This window comes from Arachis hypogaea, chromosome 3, assembly GCF_003086295.3.
Source record: "Arachis hypogaea cultivar Tifrunner chromosome 3, arahy.Tifrunner.gnm2.J5K5, whole genome shotgun sequence".
NCBI classification, from domain to species: Eukaryota; Viridiplantae; Streptophyta; class Magnoliopsida; order Fabales; family Fabaceae; genus Arachis; species Arachis hypogaea.
This window is the reverse complement of record NC_092038.1, coordinates 42,893,121-42,913,513: the sequence shown is the minus strand read 5'-3', so window position 1 is coordinate 42,913,513 and position 20,393 is coordinate 42,893,121. Positions and strand designations below refer to the sequence as shown.

Here is a 20,393-nt window from a genome sequence, read left to right as displayed (position 1 = left end):
TAACCACTGTAATATGACTCTAGAACTGCTGTCATATGTCGGTAGTGTTGTAGTGGTCGAATATTAGGTAGATGAGTTGGGAGTATATCATCAATTTACTTAAATGAGCTAAATTTTTTTACAAAATTTTTAAAGAAATCATAGTTTTTACATTGTCCAAATAAAATTTAATTTCACCTTTATATATTATTTTATAAAATATGACATTAATCTTTTTTATTATTATATCATGTGACATGTCATATTGATAAAAATATCATTTAATTTTCAATTATATTTTATAAGGATTAATATGATTAACAATAAGAATAGTTTTATACAATTAGTTTAACTTACCTAAAGTCATCTCCTTAGTCTATGAGCCCAAGTAAAATTATGGTTGAATAATTTTTGCATAGTGTTTGAGTGAGAGTTTTAAAGAGGGTGTCGAAACTTACGAAAGGAGAATTTAGAAATCATTTAACATAATTTTTTAAGAAAATTAACGTAAATTTGATGTTTGAATATTTTTATTAAACAATTTTTTTTATATAGATATAAGATGAATTGATTTTTTTATGATAGTTTTATCAATGACATTTTTAATTATCTTTATAAATAAAAATAATACTTTATTAAGATGATACTAATTGATCTTTTTCACCATCTCTTTGTTCAATAATAATAATTACACATTGAACATCATTCTCTTTATAAAAACACAAATATGATGACAGGGAAGAATAGCTAATCTATATTAATAATTATAACACATTCAAAAATACTCTTTTTAAAAGTAACATATATTATTAATAATAGAAGGAGTAAATGGTCCTCATAGATTATCCACTTTTTAAAGAATTTAGATCTTTTAAAGTTTGAATTTCACTTTAAAGAATAAAGTGTGATTTTTTATCCTTGAATAGTTTTTTTTTCATATTTATTCTTGATCTTATTTATAAAATCAATAGTAAAAGATCACACTTTACTCTATAAAGTGAAATTCAAATTTTAGAAGATCAAAATTCCTTTTTAAAATTGGTTCTAAAAGATTTATTTTAATTAAATTCATCTTTAAAAAATTTTAAGTTGATTACATTAATATTTTTATCACTTCAATTACTAATAGCATCAGAATTTATTGAGATGTCATGTTAAGTTATATTATACTGATCACAATACATATTTGGCAGTTCTAATTGACTGTTAATATATAGTAATTTTATGAATTAAATTACATTAATTTAAAATTAATTTAATTTTATAAATTTATTATATTAGCAGTTAATTAAAACTATTAAATATATATTATGCTGTTATTTAATATATTGCAACAATTGATACCGTCAACAATAAAAGTAATAAAAAGACTAGTATAATTAATTTAAAATGTTTGAAAAACGAATTTAATAAAAAAAAACTTTCAAAAACTAACTTGAAAAAATGAGTGATTTTTTAGGCGTCATTTGTTTTGAGAATAGGATAAGACAAGATACTGAAAACAATATACAAAGGCTAGAGACATAAAATTTAGTGTTATTTTATTTTGTTTGGTGATAAAATAAAATAAATTATAAAAATCTAATTTATTTTTATTTTTTTTATTTATAAAATTTGAGAAAAAGTATAATAACAAAAAATATAATTATAAAAAATTAACAAAAATGATAAAAAATAAATTGTATTTTTTATTAGTGTTTTTGTTTCCTTTCCATTAGAATAAATACAAATATAGTAATTCAATATTTTTGAACACAATATTTTTATTTATGTCTTATCTATCAAACACAATTTTTATATCTTTTATATGTATTCCTGTCTTAATGTCATGTAAACAATTGCAACAAATGCACTTTCATTGGTGTACTCCATATCATCTCATTACTTAAGCAACAAATGCACTTTCATTGGGCATAACAATGAAGTTGGGAACACTAAAAGTCCATCCTAAAAAAAAGCATCATCACTTATTGAATGACCATTGATATGCTCACTATTAATTAGAACAAAACAAGAAGGAAAAACGTTAAATTCTTATTTGATCGGTCCATAAATACATCACATTTTATCAAATCTCTTCATATTCATCCTATTCCTACATAGTTTGAACCACCAAAGTTTGTCTCATCATTTTCTTTTACCTAAGAAAAATGTATAGAACATCAAGGATCCATAGATTTGGCAATAGTAGTAGTAATAGTATTAGTGGTGCTTCCAAATACACAATCAACTTTGGTGGAAAAGCAATTGAAACAACAGTTACAAACAAAGCCATCATTGTAGATCAATGGATTGAAGAAATCAATGTTCTTTATGCTGGAAAATCAACCGTAGTAGTTGGTTTAGATGTTGAATGGAGGCCAAATTATTCTCGCTACATGGACAACAACAAATCCGCAACATTGCAACTTTGCATTGATGACAAATGCCTAATATTGCAACTCTTCTACATTGACAATTTGACACTTTCTCTCAAGAACTTCCTCATGAACCCTAATTTCGCTTTTGTGGGGGTTGAGGTTGGTGATGATATTTCTAAGATTAGAAATGAGTATGATCTCAATTGTGGTGCACATGCCGATATTAGAGAGCTTGCAATGGAAAAATGGCCCGGCCGGTTTCGCCGGCCGGGGTTGAAGGATCTGGCTAAGGATGTGGTTGGTTTGAGTATGAAGAAGCCTAAGCATGTGAGTATGAGTAATTGGGAAGCTAGGGTTTTAAGCATTGAGCAAGTTGAGTATGCATGCATTGATGCCTATGCTTCTTACAAGATTGGTCACAAGCTTCTCATGGATGATTAATCATGTTTAATTAGTTTGTTTTATTGGGTTTTTCTTTATTTTGTGTCCTTATTAATCTTTATTGTCATTAGTACTAACTACTAAGTGCCTAGAGTAATGAAGAAACTTAATGATAGATATATAGTAGTTGTTGCTTGTTTTGATTTAGAAATTGAAGTCTTTGAATCATGTTTCTTGCAATTAGAAGTTTTGTGATTATGTTAATATTTTAACTATTTGGACTTTGGAGTGATGATGATAGTGATTTGTCTTTTGGAAAAAAATAGAAAAGAAGAAAAGTAAAAACTAAAATTGTTTTACTTGCATTATTTACAACCAATATAAAAGATTTTTTTCTCCTACGAGGATTGCAATAACCTTAAATAAATAAATAAATATGTAAATTACTATAATCTTACCAAAGAAAAATAATATTCTTAGAATCATTTTTCTCTTCACATGTCAATTTTTTTTAATAATTGCTTTACATATAATAAACCAATTCATGTTACTAATTTCACTAAAGACTAAATAACAAAAAATAATTTATATTAATAATAATTTTAATATTTTAATTTAATAATTTAGTAAATAATATCAAAACTTAAAATTTGAAAAAACCGGCCCAACCTGTTAACAAGTGTGTGTGTAGATATGTGATAGATACCATTTCTACTTTTCTAGAGTTCAAATGTGATTTCCCTTCTATAAAATAAAATATAGTTGAACCGTTTTCAGTGAATCCCAGTAGTTAAATTAAGAGATAAGGCATTCAAGTTATTCTCAATAAGACAAATGAGTAACAGCCACTAGTATATATCTTTATTCGAGGTACTTCATTAAAAAATCAAAGAGAGAAAAGATGGTAAATTATTGATCTATTAAAATATATTTATCTCCTTGTAATGAACATTAACTATATTGTCTTATATATTAGGTGTGTGTGTGATAAACATGCTACTTATATTATTTTTAATTACTTATAAATAGATTTCAATCTATTAGTATATATTTATTATTCCCTGCTTTGCCAACAATTAAAAAAATAAATAAAATTCCAAGTTAATTTTAATTTTTTTTTTAGTGATCACTTTTTTTTCTTATTGTTTTCCTTTACCCTTATCATCTCATTCTTGCCAACAATTCTAAAAATAGAAAAATCAAATTAATTTTAATTGTTTTCATGATCACTTTAGTGTTTTTTTTTTTACTTTTTTACCCTTATATGTCTCAAACTTCAAGATCATAATTAAGCTCATTCTTGCACTTTGCACACAAAGAACACTCTTCTTCTTCCCCTCTTTGTTTCTAAAAAATAAAAAATGTCTCTTGTCACATGGCTTAAGGAAGAAAGACTTATTACACCATTTTTCTTCATCTCCACACTAATTTTCCTCATTCTATTAACAAAGTTCCTCTTCACAAACAATTCAAGAAACAAGAAAAAAAGAAAACCCAAAAACAATATAAAAAATCTTCCTCCAAGTCCACCAAAACTTCCCATAATTGGAAACCTCCACCAACTAGGCACAAACCCCCACATTTCTCTTCAAACACTTTCACAAAAATATGGGCCAATAATTCACCTTCAACTAGGTGAAGTCCCAACAGTGGTTGTTTCATCATCTAAGGTTGCAAAAGAAGTGCTTAGAACACATGATCTTGCACTTGCAAGCCGTCCACAACTATATTCAGCTAAGTACCTTTTCTACAATTGCACTAATGTTGTGTTCTCTCCCTATGGTGCTTATTGGAGGCATATTAGAAAGATTTGCATACTTGAGCTTCTAAGTTCCAAAAGGGTACAATCATATAGTTCTGCTAGGGAACAAGAAGCTGCTCGTTTAGTTCAAAGGGTAATAAGACTATGTATTTAATTTGAATCATTTTCACATGAATAAGTATATGGAATTAACTTTTAATTAGTTAATATTAGTTTTTTTTAATATAAAATTACTTTTTTTTAATCTTCATATTTTGAAAATAAAATTTGGAATTTTTTAAAGAAATTTAGGATTTATAATTTATAATAAATAAATAATTTTTAAAAAATTAGTTGATATTAATTAAAAAATAATTAATTTTCTAATTTTGAGTAATTCTTTGAACATTAGAACTTTTAATATAATATAAATATTTATTGAAAAAAATTAGAGATATATCTGAAAACTCTGGTACAGAAAGTTGATAGTTAAGAGCCGTTAGATAAAAATTTAGTCAAATCAGTTAAATCATTTAACAGCTCTAGCTATCAACTTCACGTGAAGGCGACTGCACTTGAGTTTCCACCATCTAACTAATATATGTGGATTTGAAATATAATAAGTACTAAATTTAAGGATCCTACTAATTTTACAGTGTCTGTGCATGATAGGTCGCAGAGACTTATCCAAGAACTTGTAATCTTTCTAGGATGCTTGGACTGTACGCAAACGATATTCTTTGTCGCATCGCATTCGGAAGAGATTTTTCGGTAGAAGGAGAGTACCAAAGACATGGATTCCAGAAGATGCTTGATGAGTACCAAGAACTACTTGGAGGGTTCAGTGTTGGTGACTTCTTTCCTTCATTGGAGTTCATACATGGCTTAACAGGTGCAAAATCGAGGCTTAAAGAAACTTCTAGAAGATTTGATCAGCTCTTTGATCAGATATTGGATGAACATAAAGGATGTAACAATAATAAGGTGGATGAAGAAAAGGACCTTGTTGATGTTTTGCTTGAAGTTCAGAAGAATGGCTCACATGAAATGCCTCTCACCACTGATAATATTAAAGCAATTATTTTGGTTAGTGATGAAGCCTTATATAATCATGTTTAGATATATTGATTTAAAAATGTACCAAAAAATGACAGTAACATATAAAACAGAGCAAAAACAGAGCAAATAAGTGATAACATCTTTACTTTCAATGATTGCAGGACATGTTTGCTGCAGGAACTGATACAACATTCATTACCCTTGATTGGGGAATGACAGAACTTCTAATGAACCCACAAATTATGAAAAGGGCACAAAAAGAAATAAGAGACATCATGGGAGAAAGGAAAGTTATCCTAGAGAGTGATGTTCACCAATTTCACTACATGAAAGCCATAATCAAAGAAGTGTTCCGGCTACACCCTCCGGTGCCGGTTTTAGTCCCGAGAGAATCCATGGAAGACATAGTCCTAGAAGGATTTGAAATCCCGGCAAGAACAAGATTCTTTGTGAATGCTTGGGCTATAGGAAGGGATCCTGAGAGCTGGGAAGATCCTAATGAGTTTAAACCAGAGAGGTTCTTAGGGAGTGATGTTGATTATAAAGGGAATGATTTTGAGTTGATTCCATTTGGAGCAGGGAGAAGAGGGTGTCCGGCGATTGCGTTCGCGGCCGCAGTTATTGAGCTTGGTCTGGCTCGGCTGCTACATAGTTTTGATTGGGAGCTTCCTCATGGTGTTAAAGCTCAAGATTTGGACCTCACTGATGTCTTTGGAATTTCCATGCATAGGAGACAAAATCTTCATGTTGTTGCTAAGCCATATTTTCCATAACACTTAGAGTTTAATTAGTAATTTAGTATGTTAATTAGTAATTAGTTAGTGTTAAGGAGTTCTTAAGGTGATTTGTAAGTCAATGACTCCCTAGTCAGGTAGCAAAGTCAATTAGAAAAGAAGTGTTACTGTGTAAGAACTAAGAACTAAAAAGATCAATGGGAGTAGTATGATATTGTAAGAAGATTTTAAATTGGAATAACTAATAGTGAATTGTACGGAGATATTTCGATAAAAGAAGTTTAAAACGTCTTTTTTTTAAATGTTTGTTATTAATTAAAATTTAATATATATAATTGATTAAATTATATTATTTTTAGATTAAACAAATTGATTTGGTAAAAAAATTGATAAATTAAATTTTAAATAAATTTAAATTAATATTTTTTTATAGAAAATGACTACAATAATTTTATTATAGAAAATAACTAAAATATTTTTATTATATATTTTTTTAATTTTAAAAATTTTAAATTCTAACTCTATAACGACACAAAGAAAAGAAAAATGTTAGAATTTAGGGTTTTTAAAATATATATATAAATATTTTATTTATTTTTTATAATAAAAATATTATAATTATTTTTTATAAGAAACATATTAATTTAGACCGATTTAAAGTATAATTTATCAATTTTTTTGGCTAAATTAATTTATCTGATGTAATTTTGATAAAAATAATATAGTTTAACTAATTATATGTATTGAATTTTAATTACTTAAAAATATTTAAAAAAAAAAGATATTTTAAGTATCTTTATCTAAGTGGCTTTCATGAATATATTATTTTAGATGACTATTACGTAATTAATATAAAAAATAATATATCAAAATTAAACTTATATTAAAACATACATTGAAATATAAAAAAAAAGTCATTTTTTGTAAATATTATAGTTTGGAATTAAATGAACTTGTAATTCAATGAATTTTCCATTATCTCAATCGTTGATAATTTTGGTTTTTTTGAAATTAATTTTGTATGTTTTGGAAGACATTGATATGTATACACAAGATATTGTCTTAGATCAGAATTTCATTTTCTGCGTCCAATAGTCTATTGGCCAGCGACAGACCTTAAATAAAATTCTAATTTATAACAAATTAATCTTTAACCTGTTGGATTAGAAGATACCGTGGACAAAAAAAAAAAGATGTATAATTTAAATTGAATCAAATATATAAAAAATAACAAAGGTTATTATTTTGTAATTGGCATGATTTTATCCAAATTATTTTAATAATATCATAATATGTATATGATTAAATAATGTAAAAAATATTATACTAATAATAATGAAATAAAATTAAATTCACTAAATGTTAAAAAAAAATAAAATTCACTTTTCTAGGTTTTTTTAATTCTTAAGTGTGATTTATGGTGGATAAATATTTTTGTTTTTATTTAAATTAAAAATTATTTAATGTTTTACGATAAGTATATATTAGCAAAAAAAATTCAGACAAAATTATTCTACACATCACAGAGCATCCAATGGGTTCGCTCGAAGCACCAACGACTACCGAAAACGGTTCCACCGCCACTCCCGCCGGCAACGGCAAATCTCTGGCCACAGACGGCACTGCACGTGTTCCTCCTCCGGAGATGACGTCGGAGAAGCCTCCGGATTCGGACTCATCGAAGCGCCGGAGATCGTCGGTGCTTCCCCTGGAGGTCGGGACGAGGGTTATGTGCCGGTGGAGGGACGGCAAATACCACCCTGTCAAGGTCATCGAACGCCGCAAGGTTTCTTCCAGTGACCCCAACGATTACGAGTATTACGTTCATTACACAGAGTGTAATTACTTTCACTTTCTCTTTCTTTTAATTCTTGTTATTGCTCATCTTGGAAGAGTTAGGGTTTTGATTGTGAGGTGGAAATGTAGTTGGAGTGTGCAATTTTCTTTGATAATAACTTGACTTCGTCTTTTTTTTTGGAGTTAACTGCGATTAATTGAACTTTTAGCTGGAATATTAGGGTTTAGGGTTTCGATTTTTGAATGTTATAGTTTTAAGAATCGGTACCAATTGACGGATGTATTAGAATTCTACAGATTTTGTTATAGGATGGATTTAATTTCAGTGTTATCCATGTAGCAGAGGTTACCTAGTTGGAAAAGGTTTGGCTTTTTCTTTCTGTTATTGTTGGGGGTGTTTGGAAAATGTGATATTTAATGTATCATCATCATGCTTTCAACAGTTGTTGAGCTTCTCTGTTTTCTTTTGTTTTTGTGGGGATGAGGTGGTTGAGGAGGAGAGGAAGAAACAGAGATAGATTACTATGCTTTTTGACCTGGAAAAATGAGTAATATGATGTTTTATTAAGAAAAAAGAAGTTAAAATAAGAGTAATATAATGGCTTTAATTAGTGACACTTTAATGTATTATAAAGTTAACAGGGCAATGTTTTCAAATAAGTTTGCATTTGGTGTTTTTATTAATCACAAGTCACCATGTTTCCCTTGTATTGCTGTTTATGTATCTGAACCATTTTAGTTCCCTCTAGTTTAACAGCTGACCTCAAATTTTTTGCAAAGAATTTTGCTTTGTGATTGTGAGCACAGATGCCAACCGCTTAGTCTCTTGTTTTTATTGTTTCTTTTAGTCTTTCTATTTTTTAGTTATGATTATGGTTCTCTCTCTCGGCAGTTAATAGAAGGCTTGATGAGTGGGTGAAGCTTGAACAGCTTGATCTTGAGTCAGTAGAGGCTGTTGTTGATGAGAAAGTGGAGGAGAAGGTAATGATTATATCATCTTCAAAGTTCTTGGCAGCCTTTCAGGGGTTGCCTAAAATTAATTTTATATCTGTAGTCACTTGCTCCTGCTAATCCTGATTTTAATGCAATGAGTGGTGCTTTATGATTAAACATTTTGAAAATTACACATTTGGTTTCTCAGGGGGCAACAGGCTTGAAGATGACACGCCACCAGAAGAGGAAGATTGATGAGACACATGTAGAGGTATTGAATGGTTACTTTTCATTTACAATGTTGAAATAGGCTGAGCATACACGCACACACACACACGCGTGCAACAACAAAGTAAAACCTGCTAGACTAAACCTTTTTAGTCTCTGCTTCAGCCATTGCTAACCAGCATCCTGACCTGAAAACATACAGAATCGTATAAAATGACAATTTTTTACACTGACACAGATACCTACACACAATGTTCTGATTGAATAACTTCCAGTCAGTATTTGAGTTCTACTTTTAAATGACATATAAGAGACATGTGATGCCTACTAGCTATGGAAACAGTACACACCTTTGAGTACCAGTAACTCCGGTTCTGATATTGTCAGAGGGAAAATTTAATATTAATGTTATCTTGCTGGAAATTATTGCTGCTAATTACTATTTTCAATGAAATTGAAGCGACATAAAACATGTAATTTTATTATTATTCTGTTGAAACGTGAAGCTGGTGGTTGTTGCTTGCTGTAATTCTTATCCTGCTTCAAGCTGAAGCTTTGTTCCTTATATTCTACATTTCTCTTGATACATCATAGGGCCACGAGGAGCTTGATGCTGCCAGTTTGCGAGAACACGAGGAATTTACCAAAGTGAAAAATATAGCTACTATTGAACTTGGAAGATATGAGATTGAGACATGGTACTTCTCCCCCTTCCCACCAGAATACAATGACTGTTTGAAGCTGTACTTTTGTGAATTTTGCCTCAATTTCATGAAACGGAAAGAACAACTTCAGAGGCATATGGTAAGGGGTGCTCGAAATGTTCCTTTTCCCCGTAGTTCTCTTTGTTTTGGCTATTTTTGGTGTATATTCTTGTTGGAAGATCGTTGTACATATGATTAATATGTTCACTTGCAGTTTATTCTACCATTTTGCAGATTGCAACAAATGGTGTTTTTATAACTTGTGTTATTTTATCTCTTTTTGCAGTTAGAGAAGTTAATTGTATTCCTATGTGCGATATTTGTTTCCCCATGTGCAGTTCTATTATGTGGTTTTTTCCTCGCAAATATATTGCATAATGATACAACATACGATAATTTTGTATGTATAATGTATTTTACTTTTTGTGATAAGAATCTATCATATGCTCTTTGTACTATTCTTCTCATTTACTAGCTACATATTTGAAATGACCCCTTTAGTTAAAATGCCATTTTTTTGTGGGGGGAAAAAAACGATCATCAAATCCTATGAAATAGCTAGTGAAACTCGCTTGTGGTATCTCTTTCTCTATCTTCTGAGTAGCCAAAAAATAGAAGAAAGGTGACAGTTTTATATAATTAATGCAAATTATTTATATGCCTTTTTGAACCCATGTAACAACATTGGTTCCTGTTCGTGCAGAGAAAATGTGATCTTAAGCATCCCCCCGGTGATGAAATATACAGAAGTGGTACCCTGTCAATGTTTGAGGTATATTTACGTTATTATTAATATAAGTTCATCATCTATTCATTTTTCTCCTCCTATGGTAAGTTTTATCCTATACCACTATGATTGATATTTTTTATATCCAAACTCAATTCTTTATTTATTGCAACATTGCTATTACTTTTAATTATTGTTCCATGTCTAAACAGGTTGACGGGAAGAAGAACAAGGTTTATGGCCAGAATCTGTGTTATTTGGCAAAGTTGTTTCTTGATCACAAGACCCTCTATTATGATGTAGACCTATTTCTGTTCTATGTTTTGTGTGAATGTGATGATCGAGGATGCCACATGGTTGGCTATTTCTCTAAGGTAAATAATACTTGGCTCTAATCATTTCAGGTTGGCATGAGATATTTCAGTATTTATATTTTTTAATTTGCTAGCCCAATTCTTTCATCTCTTCTCAGAAGCCTGTGATGCTTTGTAATTGGTAAAACTTGACATTGGACATTGTTTTAATTTAAATATCTTATTTCCTCCATACTTATGCCTTGTGGTTTTGTTGCACTTATTTCTTCGTATTTACTTTACATGAACGATACCGGTGTTGATATTGACTACCTTTTATCATAAAGGAAAAACATTCCGAGGAATCCTACAATTTGGCATGTATCCTCACGCTTCCACCTTACCAAAGGAAAGGTTATGGCAAATTTCTAATAGCCTTCTGTAAGCTCTCCCCCTCCTCTATCCTTCTCACACGGATGCGCACACACATTTTTGTAGATTTCATCCATTCTAATTTCAAATATTGAACAGCATATGAACTTTCCAAGAAGGAGGGCAAAGTTGGCACGCCAGAAAGACCCCTTTCAGATCTTGGCCTGCTAAGCTACAGAGGATATTGGACCAGGGTTCTCTTGGACATTCTGAAAAAGCACAAGGGTAACATTTCCATCAAGGTAAGCATCTGTATAATAATTTTATTTCATAGAACGCGTGTTATCTTGTTACTGAGAAAGTTGTGTTTCTGCAGGAGCTAAGTGATATGACTGCCATTAAAGCCGAAGATATATTGACAACTCTTCAGAGCCTAGAATTGATACAATACAGGAAAGGACAGCATGTTATTTGTGCAGATCCTAAGGTTCTTGATCGCCATCTTAAAGCTGCTGGTAGAGGGGGTCTTGAGGTTGATGTTAGCAAATTGATCTGGACCCCTTACAAGGAACAAAGTTGAGGCAAGAGCTACCTACTATTTATGTAACTTTGATGAACTTGTATATATAGATTTTAGGTTAGGTTGGTTAGTTGTTTTAGCACTACCCACCTTTGTGTATTAACAAATAACAAATACATGGTCTTGTAAAGATCTTAGCTGAGCTTAGCAACACACTGATTGTTATAAGCTGAATCATTCTTACCTGTTTTAATTCATGACTCAATTTATTTGTGCTTAATTTCAACAAGAGGAAAAGACAATTCTTGGAAATTGACCTTTAATATTTTTAAAAAAATGGAAATTGGTAACAATTAGATTTAGTTCTGCCTTCTCTTATGAGCAATGTACTAAATCGCCTCTTTTGGTGCAGTTTGAGAGGCATGTATTGTATTTTCTTTTTTACGGTATCTTCCAATCGTGGAAGTTAAAGATTAATTTGTTACAAATTTGTGCTCGATTTAAGAGATAACATATTGAATTAGATTCTGAAATTAATATGACAACATTTTGTCATATAAGAGACCCAAAACTAAAAGGAGTTCCCAATCAAACTTGCATTTACAAGCCACCAAAATACTAGAATTAAGATGAGAAAAACTCGATCTATGAAAAGTTGAAAACCACTAAAAGACAGATATGCTATAAGGCTCTTGCAATGGTTGGTCATCAGAACACAAAATTGGTTTCCTTAGCCTACTGTTTCCTCTATATGCTCATCCATGACTAGCAACACTGTTTAACAAAAAGGGTTAGTCACTTCATGTTCAAGCAAACCATTGTAACCCTAATGACTCCTGATATCCTGGATATAGCGACCAATTTGCTGTGCACCGAGATATAATGCATCTACCGCAAGAAAGACTCCAAGCTGTGAGGAAATGATCAAACATACAAAACATCACGATTGAGAAAACGAGAGTTGCAACCAACAGAAAGAAACATAGATTTGGCAAATTACCAGCCGTGCCGAGAACACTAATCTATAACCCCAACCTTCCTTCGCTGCAGCCGCTCTTTGCTGATCAGTCCAACTGGATAATCATGAAAACATAAATTTTGCATTTCCAGTAGTAATATAATGAAACTATATTTAAATGGTGCACATAATGACTATGTTGCTTCAATTTTATATATAAATCCCTTTTTTATATTCCAATCATTTTGCAGCCATAGAATCTAGCTACACAGTTTTGTATTATCAACAAGCAAAGACAGGACATTATTATGATTTGTATCTCATGCTGAAATCTTCCAAACTTCTTTGTCTTTGCAATTTATGTACTCACATGCTTATAATGACAATTTGAATATTTTAAAAATGTTATTTGACTTCATCTTAAAAAAGGAAAATCACAATAAGATTACCACAATTAAAGTTTTGCATATTTTTCCAGCCAATTAATAAGTTCATAACTGTTAAAGGAAGCAAAAAAGTCAAGCATAGCAAGAACTTCTTTTGATAAAAAAAATGCATACAGTATACAATAATTCATATTTTATAAAATTGAAAAAGCTTCAAATTGACAAGGCAAACCACATCATATTGCATGCACTAAGAGAGATATAGTTGAGATTAGATAGTCACCCAAGGAATTCTGAAACGCCACCAATTCCGGCAAACTTAAGAGGCATAGGACCCTCTACGATGAGATCCTGCTCCGCAGTAATAACAAGAGAGCCGAGAATGAATAACACTCGTCAGATAAGCTAATTTTCATTTCCAAAGTACAATAGAATACAAAAACAATGTAAAATTGGAAAACATGCCTCGTCATCAGCAGCCTCTAATCCTCCTTGAACCCAGAACAGGTTTTGATAGCCGGCGTTGTATAACAGTTCACAAGCAGCTAATGATCTGAGCAGAAAATGAGGCTCAGAACTACTCAAGGACTATGTTCAGCAACAGTGAAATGATCTGAGAATTTTCTTTTATGCATGCAAACTAATTCAGTTGGTGCAACAGCTAGAAAATTAGTACTGAATGTGTTGCAAGGGAATGGAAGATTAGTACAAATAACGAATAGCAATTTAGCCTGCCAACAACTCGATTATGCGTACAAAAGCTCACCTCAGTCCCTTCTGGCATGCAACTATCAATTCTGTATCTTTCGGGAACTTCTCCTCGACTTTGGCTAAGAACTGGCTGTTGGAAAAAGGGAAAAGAATGAATGCAAAAATTCTTGTACACAGATCATGAATTATGAAAGTAAAGGGGAAATATACTGTCTTTGCTTCGTACTAGTCGATATTACATACATGGCCTTGATTTGTAAAACCATACACTAACCTCAACTAAGGTTTTGAATGATACCGAACTCAATAATTTGAAATTTTTGTAAAATATGACATTGACCTTCCCTATAAAGTATAAACATAACAGTAAGGTGCCGAATGTGACCTCACATGACCTTAGAGGAGTTCAGTGTAATTTATACAAAAAAGTAATGATGGTTCATGATACCTATCATAAGACAGAGTAGGCAAGCCACTCCACCAACCTCCTGTTTAACACAACATCAATTCAAATGCAGTAGATTTGTGCCGAAATGTTGAAAATTGCTGCATAACTTCTGAAAGTCTAGAATGAAAAATTAATAATGGAAGAGCCAGCATGGATCTTTCATTTAAATACCCATAACGAAATTCATGACTTTTCTTGGAATGCTTCCAGCATCTAGTCTTTTGTCAACATCAAATATCGGAATCCAGGTTGAACCTCTCACCCATGCCTAAAAATTATGCAAAAGGAAAAGACAATGAACATTATAATGATAAAGAAAAGACCATAAGAATGAAGACTAAGTTTTAGATTACATATTCGCAAAAAGAACTGAATCAAGAAGTGCAAGTTATGCTTTTTAACAGATGACAGCTACCAATGTCAATGACCATCATGATAATAATCATCATCATGTCTTGACACATACGGCACCATGTTTACGCAGTCGAATTATTTTCCTTTTGACCTCCTAAACTCCTACTTCAAGTAAATGGCTAACCAACATGCTCAATATATTTGCTAATATAAACAAACATAAGGAACAAGTAATACATCAAAAGAGAAACCTTGTTGTGCTCGTTCGAGGGTCGAACATCAAGAAAGGGCTTGTTCGAAAGCTGAACTGCATAACCAGCTTCCCTTGGGGTAAGAACTTTAACCTTTCCATCTCTTATCTACAAAAAGAAAAAAGGTTAACTTAAATCAAAATGAGAGATCCAATATGATCAGCATCATGATCTAAATTCTAAATTCAAGAAGGAACCAATCATATAGACAAGAAGGCACCTTTCAAAAACAAAACCTTTATCATAATACTACACAAGTTCAGGCCTTTGAGATAATTACAAACAATAAACACAATTTACAACTGAAAATTCAACTCTATGAATTATAGTTACAAGCATAAAATTGAATAAAATTATTATTACCAGAGCTTCCCATCTCTTTCTAGCAGCAGCCATGTCCCTCATTTGCTTCAATTCATAGTCCTCACTATCAGCTTGAACTCTAACAACACTCTTCTGCAAACAAAAAAGGGCACAGCATACATAAACAAGGAAAAATCCACAAACCCATCAATTAAAAAACAAAACTTGAATAAGAGGGAGATTAAGAATGAATAATACCAAAGAGAGTGTTGTGGTGGCAGTGAGAGAAGGACTGAGTTGTAAGGAAGAGAGAGAAGTATAGTGAGAAGTTGCAGAGAGAGAAGTGAAATTGGAATTGGAATTGGAATTTGTAAGGCTAACAATGTTTATGGGAAGAGAAACAGCTCCCATTATTATTATTATTAACACTGAAAACTGCAAAGTTCTTCAGAAATGAATGAATCAATGAAGAAGAAGAAGAAGAAGAAGAAGAAGAGTTGAGGTTCTTATCATCCCCAACTCTATTTTGTCCTATCTATCTTCCCTTCTTCTGTTCTTCACTTTATTGCTCATGCTCAATTAACAATGAAAATTCTCATTTTTATTAGAAAAAAAATTAAATAAGTAAATATCAATAGAAATTAGTTTTAATTACTCTCTTTGTTTATATAGTTTTGCAAAATTTTCAATTAAGTCTCTATACCTTTTTTCTTTTAATTAGGTTCTTGCACCAATTTTTTTTCAATTAGTAATTGGTTTAATTATATAGGGATCCAATTAAAAAAAAAATTAGTGCAGGACCCAAATAAAAAAAATATAAGGATCCAGTTAAAAATAAAATTTGGTGCAAAAACTCAATTAAAAAAAAGTATAAAGATTTAATTAAAAATTTCATAAAACTATAAGAACCAACAAAATAATTAAACCTAGAAATTATATTTGTATCATTTTGAAAATAAAACTCTTATCTTTTTACTTTCTATCATTTAGTTTTAATATTAAAAAATAAAAAAATATATATATATACAAAAGTAATATATAAAAAATATTGGTCAAATATCTAACCTTATCATGTTTATTTTGGAAAAGGACATTCTTAAGAGCATATACTTTCAGTTTTAACTATCAATCTTAGTTCAATTTTATTTTAGTTTTCACAAAATATTATTTTAATATTTAATTTCTATTTATGTAAGATGATACAATATAGTTTGTTTTTACTAAAGCAAAACTATCTATTTATGTTGAGACTTTTATTTTTAATACAAAATAAAATTTAGAAATAATATATTTTTATAAAAAAACAAGTCCAAAAAAAATTACTGAAGATTTGGAATTGTTCCATACAAATATAAATGACAATTGTTTTTTTTTTCTCATCTAAATAATATAGTGTATATTTAGATTAAAATTTGTATATTTGGATTAAAGTTTGTAAATAAGAATTTGTATTAAATTAATTTTACAAATATATTTTTGATAAAAAAATAAATTGGTATTAACGTTATTTATATGTGATAATTTTGTATTAAAATAAATTATAATAAAATGAATATTATTTGGATTATATTATTCAAATTCAAAATCGCGTACATTTAGATAAAAATTACTAAAAAAGATTTTATAATTTTGTATCATTCAAAATCATATATTTTTTAACATTATTTGAGTATAATCTCTTTTATAAAAAAAAGTGTTAAAATTTAGTATTTTTTTGTGGTAATTTATTAGTACTCTCTCTTAGTACTCTTTTTATAATTAACTGGCATTTTTAATGGAATTAATAATTTATATTATAAAAAAATAATAATAATAAATAAAGTACATATTAATTCAAAAATACATCGCGAAAATTATACAAAATTAAAAGAAATAACAAAGTTCTATAAAAAATATATATATTAATAAAAATGATTTTAAAAAATATATGAATATTGCGTACTCAAACATTGATAAAAAAATACAATAATATGCATTAGAGAACATAAAAAATTAAAATAAAGATCATAATCTTAGTAATATTTACTTTCTTCATCCATATACGAATAATTTGGAATAAAATATTAGTTGAAACTTGAATATAAATATGAATAAGATTAGATAATTTGCTATATTATATATTATTGAAAAATGTTTAAATAATGAATGTAAAATTAATAAGAAGATAACAAAGTTATTTAAATTTAAATGTTAACAAGTTATTAGATTCTAATCTAACTAAATCTATTTGTATACTATATTTGCTTTAAAATTAAGGAAAAGTATAGGTATTCAACTATTAATTTATCAACTATTGATAATAATCATTAATTATTATTTTTTAATAAAAAAGTATAGGTATCAAACTATTAATCTGTCAACTATTGACAATAATCATTAATTATTATTTTTAATAAAAAAGTATAGGTATTCAACTATTAATCTGTCAACTATTGACAACAATTATTAATTATTATTTTTAATTAAAATTAAAAATGTATTGATATCCATTAATTAGGATTTTGAAAATTAGGATTTTGATTAGTGAATATTTGCAACGTGAATCGAGGAGTCACGCAACCCCAAATCCTCTCACTCTTCTCTGACTATCTTTGGGCCTGGAACTTACACCGTCGCCGGAACGCCGCCAACCACCGCAATGTCTCCCTCGTGATTTGCAACACCACCGACCGCCGTCCGTCGCAGAGCCGTTCTTGTCGGGATTCGCAGTGACATCGACCATCACAGCGCCCTCCTCGTTGCGATTTGCAGCCTACCACCATATTTGAAAAAAGGTGTTTTGGACGTTTTGATATATTTTTTTCATAAAATTGTAGGTCTTTTTATGAAGAAAGATATTTCATGTTTGGGAGTTACGTTGCTTCTTATTTTTTTTTGTCATACTTCATATACTTATTAAACTCATTCTAATTGGTTCTATGAAATAAAATTATGAAGATTCACATATTCATATTTTGGCTACTTATATATTTATATTTCTTTTTTTTTTGACTGGGAAGGGAGGAAGTTCATTCAACGGGAACCAAAAGGTCCAACAACGCCAAATTGAGTACATGAACAGGAGCATCCTCCATCCACACAGAATTTGGATTGGTAGGTGCTAATTGTGCTAATTCATGAGCAATTTTGTTTCCTCCTCTCTTTACATGATTGAAACTAACTGATCTAAAATTATTTACTAAATTTAGGGTATCAATAATGAACGTTCCAAAATAAGAGTCCAAATTTTTTCCTTTTTTTAGAGCATTCACTGCCTCTATATTGTCACTCTCTAATATAATATCAGTAAAACAACACTCCATTGCTAATTTTATACCAATAAAGGCTGCGTAAACCTCTGCCTCTCTGGTTCAAGTGGGTATGGTATGACCCATGAAGCTGCTGCCATTATTTGGCCCCAATTGTCTCTAACTACCACTCCCACACCACCATTAAAATTTCTGAAGATTGCAGCGTCAACATTAACTTTCAAGACAGAGTTTGGTGGGCATTCCCAAGTTTGCATTGATGAACGCTGTTGTTTGTTGTCATTGTATATATTCCTTCTTAAAAATAAAAAAAGTTAAGAGTACCATAAGTTTTCATTGGTTGAGGACATATGTAGAGCATAAAAATTATATCATGCCTTTACATTGTGACATAAGCACCAAGATAAATCCAAGTTCCTAAAGAGTTGTTCTAGTTGTTATGTATTTTAATTTATGTATTACTTTTGTTTTGGTGAATGCTTCTTTTACATTCAAACTATGCTTATGGTTTTAAATTAACTCATATTTTTTTGTTTTAATTTTTGGTTTGTGCTGCTGAAATTAGTTTATGGTAATTGTTAGATATAAAACCAGTTAACCTAAGAAATTAAACTATTGATAGTGCCATTTTGTATACTGGATGTGTCTATATTAGTAGTAGAAATAAAACTGTTTCAGTTGTTGTCTTTATTCGCTAAACTTAGATGATTGTGTTTGATTCAGGGATTGTTTGGGTTTAGTTTTGTGTTTTCTGATTGATGTTTATTGTTTTTTTCTTGACAGATTAGAATAAGGAAATTTTGAAGGAGGAGGATAAAAAAGCACAGGTCCAAATAGATGTGTCTTTAATAGTTATAGGATTACTATAACCAAATAGATGTAACAAACAATAAAACTTACATTGATGTTAATATGTTTACAGAGAAATTGAGTAGCTTGAAAAAATGATGTGCACATTCATATATACTTAGAAAGTTTATTGATGAATAAATAGGTTCTTTGACATTCAAAATAAGAATCAAATAAATTTTTAAGAGTATAAATTACTTAATCTAAAAAATATTGAAAATCCAAAAAAATATTCAAAAATTTAGCTAAAAATTCAAAATTTAATGGCAACTAGAACTACGATGACTATCTAATTAAAACCACCCAAACCTCCAAAGATGATCATCAAGGTTTGATTAAAATAAACATATACATAAGAACAAAAGTTAAGTTTTTTGTTTAAGATTAGTATCAATAAGTGTTGCTTATTCAAATAAGTGTTGCTTATTCAATCTTCTTCTCCAAGCCAGTCTTCATGAGCATAACAACTAGGGGAGTGCACTTTTTAAGCTAGCAACACTCTTGATTACGCAATCTGAGATGGAGCTTCAGTTTCTCTATCTGACCTACTTGAGAGACTAAGTTAGTCGTAACTTTCTTCGTATGGGGATGGAAACCAGCGGCCTCTTGTACTCGCGACGACGACGTTGACCTATGCCCGAACTTGTGGCGGCAGCAATGAGAAGTGACGTTGACGGCGATTGCATTCGTTCAAGCGGTGATAAGACCGACGAGCTAAAAAAAGTACACAGACGGCGGTGATCAGCTTTCTTAACAACTACGACGGTGTTTCAACGACTTTAGTGTATAGGATAAAAGTGAATTGAAAAAATTGAGTGAAAAAATTTAGTGTATACGACTTTTATATTATTTTTTAATTAAAATTAAAAATATATTGATATCCATTCATTAGGATTTTGAAAATTAGGATTTTGACCTATATAGTCTTCCGTTTGCACTTTTACTTGGCATGCGGGGGATACTTTAATAATTTGAAAACAATTTTCTTTCAAACCAAAATAAAAAAATAGATATTTAATTTTATTCTTAATAGCGAGTCAAGTTAAAATAAAGTATC

General features: G+C 30.1%; 4 protein-coding genes and 1 long non-coding RNA gene across 6 annotated transcripts; 4 read left to right on the top strand and 1 right to left on the bottom strand.

The window, feature by feature from the left end:
• The first annotated feature begins 2,087 nt into the window (after window positions 1-2,087).
• LOC112776697 (3'-5' exonuclease-like) lies at window positions 2,088-2,966 on the top strand. The gene has a single exon (XM_025820926.2). It carries the CDS (start codon window positions 2,130-2,132, stop codon window positions 2,778-2,780), a length of 651 nt encoding a protein of 216 aa, XP_025676711.1. The 5' UTR covers window positions 2,088-2,129; the 3' UTR covers window positions 2,781-2,966.
• Window positions 2,967-3,831: 865 nt separating this feature from the next.
• On the top strand, window positions 3,832-6,556 carry LOC112790421 (cytochrome P450 71AP13). The gene is made up of 3 exons (XM_025832815.3): window positions 3,832-4,615; window positions 5,134-5,547; window positions 5,682-6,556. The coding sequence occupies exons 1-3, from the start codon at window positions 4,082-4,084 to the stop codon at window positions 6,291-6,293; spliced, it is 1,560 nt and encodes a 519-aa protein (XP_025688600.1). The 5' UTR covers window positions 3,832-4,081; the 3' UTR covers window positions 6,294-6,556.
• A 1,179-nt stretch (window positions 6,557-7,735) lies between these two features.
• Window positions 7,736-12,081, top strand: LOC112790419 (histone acetyltransferase of the MYST family 1). The gene is made up of 9 exons (XM_025832811.3): window positions 7,736-8,092; window positions 8,944-9,032; window positions 9,193-9,255; window positions 9,807-10,016; window positions 10,620-10,688; window positions 10,856-11,017; window positions 11,284-11,377; window positions 11,468-11,610; window positions 11,685-12,081. The coding sequence occupies exons 1-9, from the start codon at window positions 7,789-7,791 to the stop codon at window positions 11,886-11,888; spliced, it is 1,338 nt and encodes a 445-aa protein (XP_025688596.1). The 5' UTR covers window positions 7,736-7,788; the 3' UTR covers window positions 11,889-12,081.
• A 246-nt stretch (window positions 12,082-12,327) lies between these two features.
• LOC112790420 (rhodanese-like domain-containing protein 11, chloroplastic) lies at window positions 12,328-15,875 on the bottom strand. 2 transcript variants are annotated; one of them, XM_025832812.2, is made up of 10 exons: window positions 15,498-15,875; window positions 15,300-15,392; window positions 14,937-15,044; window positions 14,503-14,599; window positions 14,332-14,371; window positions 13,939-14,013; window positions 13,638-13,725; window positions 13,456-13,523; window positions 12,829-12,901; window positions 12,328-12,738 (listed from the first exon to the last, which is right to left on the bottom strand). In XM_025832812.2, exons 1-10 carry the CDS (start codon window positions 15,648-15,650, stop codon window positions 12,655-12,657), a joined length of 879 nt encoding a protein of 292 aa, XP_025688597.1. In that variant the 5' UTR covers window positions 15,651-15,875; the 3' UTR covers window positions 12,328-12,654. The 2 variants fall into 2 exon arrangements, with proteins under 2 accessions (XP_025688597.1, XP_025688599.1); XM_025832814.3 differs by having other exon boundaries at window positions 15,300-15,389; window positions 15,498-15,841.
• Window positions 15,876-17,753: 1,878 nt separating this feature from the next.
• On the top strand, window positions 17,754-20,146 carry LOC112790418 (uncharacterized). The gene is made up of 3 exons (XR_003196640.3): window positions 17,754-18,013; window positions 18,239-18,332; window positions 19,271-20,146. It is a non-coding gene; the product is annotated as an uncharacterized lncRNA (long non-coding RNA).
• Window positions 20,147-20,393: the final 247 nt, after the last annotated feature.

Bases quoted from the DNA above. Each gene is read 5' to 3' on its own strand.
- LOC112776697 (XM_025820926.2), top strand. From the start codon at position 2,130: ATGTATAGAACATCAAGGATCCATAGATTTGGCAATAGTAGTAGTAAT.
- LOC112790421 (XM_025832815.3), top strand. From the start codon at position 4,082: ATGTCTCTTGTCACATGGCTTAAGGAAGAAAGACTTATTACACCATTT. The intron at 4,616-5,133 runs GTAATAAGACTA...TGTGCATGATAG, and splicing joins CTGCTCGTTTAGTTCAAAGG to GTCGCAGAGACTTATCCAAG. The intron at 5,548-5,681 runs GTTAGTGATGAA...CAATGATTGCAG, and splicing joins ATATTAAAGCAATTATTTTG to GACATGTTTGCTGCAGGAAC.
- LOC112790419 (XM_025832811.3), top strand. From the start codon at position 7,789: ATGGGTTCGCTCGAAGCACCAACGACTACCGAAAACGGTTCCACCGCC. The intron at 9,033-9,192 runs GTAATGATTATA...TTGGTTTCTCAG, and splicing joins ATGAGAAAGTGGAGGAGAAG to GGGGCAACAGGCTTGAAGAT. The intron at 10,017-10,619 runs GTAAGGGGTGCT...CTGTTCGTGCAG, and splicing joins AACAACTTCAGAGGCATATG to AGAAAATGTGATCTTAAGCA.
- LOC112790420 (XM_025832812.2), bottom strand. From the start codon at position 15,650: ATGGGAGCTGTTTCTCTTCCCATAAACATTGTTAGCCTTACAAATTCC. The intron at 15,393-15,497 runs GTATTATTCATT...TTTTGTTTGCAG, and splicing joins CCACCACAACACTCTCTTTG to AAGAGTGTTGTTAGAGTTCA. The intron at 13,524-13,637 runs GCATGTTTTCCA...ACTGCGGAGCAG, and splicing joins TAGAGGCTGCTGATGACGAG to GATCTCATCGTAGAGGGTCC.